The 6,810-nt window shown below is 31.4% G+C and overlaps 1 protein-coding gene across 1 annotated transcript; it reads right to left on the bottom strand.

Annotated features, from left to right (window-relative positions):
• Positions 1–4,351: 4,351 nt before the first annotated feature.
• On the bottom strand, positions 4,352–6,571 carry LOC126656266 (UV-B-induced protein At3g17800, chloroplastic). The gene is made up of 2 exons (XM_050350785.2): positions 6,076–6,571; positions 4,352–5,299 (listed from the first exon to the last, which is right to left on the bottom strand). Exons 1-2 carry the CDS (start codon positions 6,465–6,467, stop codon positions 4,495–4,497), a joined length of 1,197 nt encoding a protein of 398 aa, XP_050206742.1. The 5' UTR covers positions 6,468–6,571; the 3' UTR covers positions 4,352–4,494.
• Between the last annotated feature and the right edge of the window lie 239 nt (positions 6,572–6,810).

The raw sequence follows: 6,810 nt of genomic DNA, 5'->3' as shown, positions 1-6,810 counted from the left end.
ATTTTTAATTGATAATAAAATTTTATAATTATAAAAAATTTAAATAAAAAAATCAAATGATAATTAAAATATTAATTTATTGAAAGTAGTTTATCTTATTTAGAATTTTATATGATTTATATATAATTAAAATAGTAATTGTTAAATATTTAAAATAGTTTATTTTAATTAGTACTCTAAACAATTATCTTAATATAGTAGTTTAATTTAATTAGTATTCTTAATTAGTAATTTATTTTAGTTAGTACTCTTTTTCTAATAATTATCTCAATAGTTTTTAATTAATAATTATATTTTATAAAGTGAAGAGGATAATAACGTAAATGTGCCTATCTCCCCCTCCCCCCTCCACACCTGTGGTTTTATATATAGGACTAGCGTTTCGCCCTGTATTACACATGTGAGCGACACTTACATGACTCGTTATTTAAATTTTAAATTAATTAAAATATTAAATATAATACTTTATTTGTAAATAAATTATAATAATTATTTTTATTTAAATAGAAACTATACTACACTTGTGATATTAATAAGACCCGTTATATATAATATTAATTAAGACATTTACATGACCCGTTATTTAACTTTAAAATTAATCAAAATATCGAATATAATACTTTGTCTTTAAATAAATTATTTTCATTTATATTTAAAATTAATTAAGACATCAAAATATAATATTTATTTCTAAATAGTAATTGTTTGCATGAGAATGACATTTATATAACCTCACTTATATGACCCATTATTAAGATGAAGTAGACGCTATTAACACAACTACTAACTTATTGCACTTATATGGCTTGGCAGTTGATAGCATACATAAAATTCAGTAGCTGTGAGTAACAGTTGATAGCATACATATCATTCTGTAACAGTTGATAGCATACATATCATTCTGTAACAGTTGATAGTACCATAGCATACATAGCATTTAGAGTTTGTGAATTTATGGTTGTGATTTTAGGGTTGTAAATTTATGACTGCGACGTAGGGTTAGTTGTGATTACAATAGCCGGAAACAAGTTTTAGGCTAAAATTTAAAAATAATTAAAAGGTTGTGCTAATATTTGAGACAAAATGGTAGTTCGTATTATTTGGTAGGAATAATCCAAAACGATGTCGCATAAAGAAGGCCACGCTGGCGCTGACGAGGCAATCCGGCGAGCCACGTGAGATTTGAGATGCCGGAAATGGAACCTGGGCTAATAATTAAAAAGATTGGAAAGCTTGGGCGAACAACTGAGACAATTTGTATTAGTGGCTTAAATCGCAAAAAACGCTAAAGATGGTGCTATTTAATAGGAATACCCCTATTTAAAAGGAGGCAAGTAAGCTCCCTGCGTCTTAAAAGAAGGCATATATACCTTCTGCTAAACAGTTCGTTAACAATGAGTGTACGGCGTGTGAGAGTTGTCGACATGACAAACTTGAATTCTATCTAGTATTTTTAAATTGACGAATTGCATTTTTTCAGCTTTTTTTATAATAATAATAAAAAAATTATTTCAAAAATAAAAAACTCTAAATTTTTTTTTTTTGAAAGTGAAATTTTTTTGTTCGATATTATTGAATAATAAGATTGCCCGCATGATGTTTTGGATATATTTCAACGGCAAAATTAGATTCAAGCTCCAATATGCTTTCTACGTATAAGACATCTATAACATGACAAGACTTTCGTTTTAATCAAATGAGATTAAAGATCTGTCCATAAAAACAGATGCACCAACATAACCAAACTTTAACGGAATCATAAAGCATATTGTTTTTCTTTTCTACATGGAACGGATGAAAAAACAAAAAAAATATAGTTCAAATACAAGTTATTATCAAAATATCTTCAAACATAGTGTTATAATTGACGACAGATTTAAATTAAATCTCATATTACTCAATATAATCTTATATTTTTACTCATTCGCTAATTAGTCACTAGTTCATTACTAATCTGCCGTTTAGTTTATCTAATAACAAAATTTATTCCTACTAACTTCAATTAGAATTTTTTTCTTAAAGAAATTTGCCACTCTAACCAGGACGGAGTTCAAATGAATTTTTTAAAGAAAAACCGAACTTGTATTTTTGATCAATTCTAACCAAGGAGAGAGCACGGCTTCGGCTCATTCCATACTAAAAATAATCGCAGTACACAAAACGGCTTGGAGTTTGTATATTCATAAGTAAGTTGGTAACAATCTCTTTCAGTTGCATGAATTTTACAAGAATAAATTTCTTAGAAGCAACTCTCAAATTCTAATAGTAATTCAATTTCTTAGAAGCAACTCTCAAATTCCAATAATACTTGATTGAATCCCTTGGCGTGCACCTCAGGACGGAGGATAACTGCCTTAAGCTTGCAATTAATTTAATCTACCCACAAATATTTAATCTCTTTTGATGTGGAAAAAAACTACATTAAGCCCCCAATTTTAGTTAAGTACTTAATCCTTGACTTAATCATTGATGAAACACCCTGCTCGAACTATATGTTTGCTAATTAAATGACCATTAAGATAAAGTCAACTCAGTTTATATTTTCAACGGTCGTAGAGTTACCATCAGTGACATAATCAGAAAATTAAAAAAGAAACCAATAGAAAAAAAAATAGTATTTAGAGAAATATAGGAACATTAAAAATATAATTAGTGACTGTCGACCAAATTTCCTTTAATTATTTACTAACGTGATTATATATGATATAAACTTTGACAGAAGTATTTTATTTATTCATATTTTTAACCAAAATGAAGAATATATTTTTAAAATTTATTTGGGATAATTTGATCCGTTAACCTTAAAATTTATGATAAATATATCATCTTTATTTTAATCTATTTTTGAAATTTAGTTTTATAGTATATGATTTAATTCTGATTGCATGAATGACCATTTTGTACAATTGGTCTTTCATTTCAATTTAAAAGGATTATGTGTATTTAAAATAAAGATCGAAAATAGATTTAAAATGAGGATTTGATAGATTTGTCGCAAGTTTTAAGTTTAACGGATCGATCGATACAACTTATTTGAAAAACAAAACAACAAAATTAAATGGAATTATGAGTAATTATTTGAACAAAAGAACCTATTTAGCCATGGTCAATGATAATACTATCAAATTAAAAGAAAATGTGGTGATGGTTACCAACCCAAACTTAAATTATCCAGCTTAACATCATCCTCTAAAACATGTAGATCATTAAGTAATGAATAAATTTGAAGAAAATCATAATCTAACATGCAAAATTCATAACCAAATCATTCAAAAAGACATTAATTTTTTACACTACAATGCAAATTTTAAGATCAAGCATTTTCAGTGATATAACCAATAGCATCCTTGTAATTCTCCCACAAATTTGTCACCACAGTAGAAACCAATTCTGAAAATTGCTCAGCAAGTTGAGGTAAATAATCTTTTACCATCCCATCAAGAGAAGTTCTTGTCATTTCTACCAAACTACCAACAGCAGATCCTGTAACAGAAGCAGACCCTGTAATAATATCTATCAGAAGATCGAAACCGCTTGATAATATACTACTTATCAACTCCATTACCATCTCCCACATATATTCAAAACATGTTTTTATAGCTTCTGCAACTTGTTGTAATGCACCATTTGCAGCTTGGCCGGGTACTCGTAATCCTTGGATGATCAACACCAGTAGATGAGCTATAACGTTAAAGATTAAGCGCGAAACGAGATTTGATGCTGTGTTTATAGCAAAGCAAATCAACTTCACAAGAATAATTATCATTTTTGTTTTTGAATGGGAAGATAACTTGAGAAGAAAGGTAAAGAATATAGAAGTTTTCAAAGGCAATATGATGGTTTGAGAGATTAGTTAATATAGTTGGAACCGTTGAATTTCTTGTAGATGATCTGTTTAGCGTGTAGAATGATACAGGGTAGTTGTTGTCTTTACTCATCATATCTTCTAAGAAATTTAAGAAAACCAATTTTAGGGTTTTTTTAAATTAGATTAGTTAAACAAATGTAATATATAAACTAAGGAAGACTTCATTTGCAGTTGTTTAATTATATAGTAAGACTTCTGGTTTTTATGAGTAGACCAACTTCAGCATTTGATCCTAAACTCCTATGTCGTACGCAAAAATAAAACAGCCGGAAAATATTTTTTTGTAAATACAAGTTTTAAAATTTCAAAATAATTTCCGAAAGTAAAAATAAAAGTAAAACGCAGAAGCGTTGTATTCGATAAATTTACTTGCAACATACGGCAGCTGATTCAGTGATTAGTTATCGAGTTTTCTAAATAGGAAATCAAGACAATAATTTGTTAATTGAAACTAGTATCAACACTCCATGCTATAAACAGAAGTTCACACTAACACTTCAGAGGCTGTATATATTACTTGGTTTAACTGTATTTTATACAATGAACTATGAAAAAGAAAACTCATACTCATATGTACAGATGAGTGGAACTCAATTGCAATGTCTTTCTTGTCAAATGTCTATCCCCTATTCATGTTCACTAAGCTTGAAAACAGAGTCGACGTAATCTTCTGCGTCCCAGAGGAAAGAACCGAAAGCAACTGCTTCTAAAACTAATCTCTTAAGGCTAGAAAAAGATGTCAAAATAACCTCATCATCTTCCAGCAAACCAGTCTCGTCATCCCCAAAAAGCGCACGAGTATGCTTCCCAATCAGATGTTTAGCTTCTTTGGATTTTAGTTTTGCACACCTCTTCAATGTTTCAGCATCAAACCCCATCACATAGCATCTCAGATTTTCACATTTCCGGACCTGGTTATTTGACCCTAGACCAGTCGAAGCGGATTGCATATTGCTTACGCCACCAAACACGTGATTTGTTGGTCCCTGAGATAATGACTCTGCATACTGACGGTCAGTTCTACAACTGAGATGAACATCATCGCATAGCTCAGCTAGACATGTATCCAGATAATGCCTCGAGGAGGCTGACTTCAAGAAGTAACCGTACAACATTGAGGCTGCATACACACGACCAAGCTGGAGTCGTTGGATCTCAGTCGTCGCCCAGCTGTCTGTGACACTACAATTTGCTCTTAAACCAATTACGGTACAGACATGTTCCCTTATCATCTCTAAAACCTCACAGCTATGTATAGACTCCAGCTCCCAGTCCTTTGAAGGTCCTATCTCAAGTCTGCTGTTGTAAATGCATCTAGAGAGCTTTGGAACCAGAGGAACTTTAATCTCGGAGAATTTGGAAAATATTAACAGGTACATAACATCCTCCACTGCTATTTGGCACTCCTGTTCTTTCAGTTGAGCAATTCTCCTGGTATTCAAAAATATCATCAAATTAGTTCAGAAAATATGATTGGAACAATGCTTCCAGGTATAAAACTATCCTACCATATGAATCTACAGTGTTCATCTGTCGTATCTTTATAATCGCAGAACAGCCACAAAGACGAGACCACCCACTACTTAATTGATTACGGCTGTTGCAGTATAGCCTAGTTTCATGGCGTAAAAGGCGCTGTTTACAAGGATCACCCGACTATTCAACTGCTTTCCCATTACGCAGGCAACCCGATTGATTATCTTGAACTATGCCGGGCTACATACTTGATGAGGAACGATAGATACGAGCAAATGTATAATTAGAAATAACAAATTAATCTACGGTTCAATACATCAAAACTCCACCGTTAACAATAAATATCATATTGACATTAAGCTATTCAACATTATACATCACTCTAAATCTACTGCAATTACATCATCCACATCAATAGCTAATAATTGTTTCTGTTTAGTTATATAATCACTTATATCATGATCTTAAGTAGCTAATACAACAAACAATTTGATCCAACTCAATGCTTGAAATTATCAAATTAGCATCTAAATTAACAGTGTTTACCATAATTAATCAAAATTAAACACTATACCTATACGTAATTTATACTGCTAATAGTGTATGAAACGTTACCGAAACAGGACACGTTGATTAAATCTTAAAGTTCATTATTAAAATTAGTATTAATAAATATTATGCGAGTAACAAAATAAAATAATTAAATTGAAAGAATATCCAACTAAACTAACCTATGAAGGAAGGCTTCATCAGAGCGAGAGCTAAGTAACATACGAGAAACGGCACCGTTTCGATCATCCGCCAACAACTTCAACTCCTCAGCAACTGCTACATCAAATAACTCTCTCTGATTCTGAAACACGCTACTCAAAAACTTCCCCGCCGCCGAGCACGGCTCCAGCGGCGTATTCAAGCTACTGCTACTACTACTGCTAGGTTCACAGTGACTAAAACCTGCTCTAGCCACCACAAACAACGCCGTCGGAGGAGGCGGCGCTTTTCTCCGATTGGCGAAATTTAAGGTAATATGTGAAGGAGCAAGATGCGGGAAGTGAATAGACTTCGCCGGAGATGGTATGTGAAGAGAAAAATTTGTTTGGGTTGAAGAACAGCTATAGCCCATCAAACCAAGAATTGGAGTTGAGAAATTGAATCGGAATCAGTATGAGTTTATTTAGAGTGTGTGATGGAATGGAGATAAAAGAATCAAAATTAGTGAAGCTAATAAATAGAAGTTTATGAGTACAAAATGATATGGATAAGGATTTCTGAGAAAAGATATTTTTGTCATTATTACTTAAACCCTACACGTTGTAACTTTTTTATTTATACCCCGACGTAGGAATATTTTCAATTGTACCATATTTCGGATTTTTAAATTTCAACTCTATCCCAATTTTTTAAAAATTTAACAAATTAATTAATTTAAGGATGAAAACACTAAAAATAATTAAATAAAAGGGTTA

Source organism: Mercurialis annua, linkage group LG7 (genome assembly GCF_937616625.2).
Source record: "Mercurialis annua linkage group LG7, ddMerAnnu1.2, whole genome shotgun sequence".
Lineage (NCBI taxonomy): Eukaryota > Viridiplantae > Streptophyta > Magnoliopsida > Malpighiales > Euphorbiaceae > Mercurialis > Mercurialis annua.
Note: the sequence above shows the minus strand (reverse complement) of the source record. Positions and strands in the feature narration are given on the sequence as shown.

Bases quoted from the DNA above. Each gene is read 5' to 3' on its own strand.
- LOC126656266 (XM_050350785.2), bottom strand. From the start codon at position 6,467: ATGGGCTATAGCTGTTCTTCAACCCAAACAAATTTTTCTCTTCACATA. The intron at 5,300-6,075 runs GTTAGTTTAGTT...TTTGAATACCAG, and splicing joins GATGAAGCCTTCCTTCATAG to GAGAATTGCTCAACTGAAAG.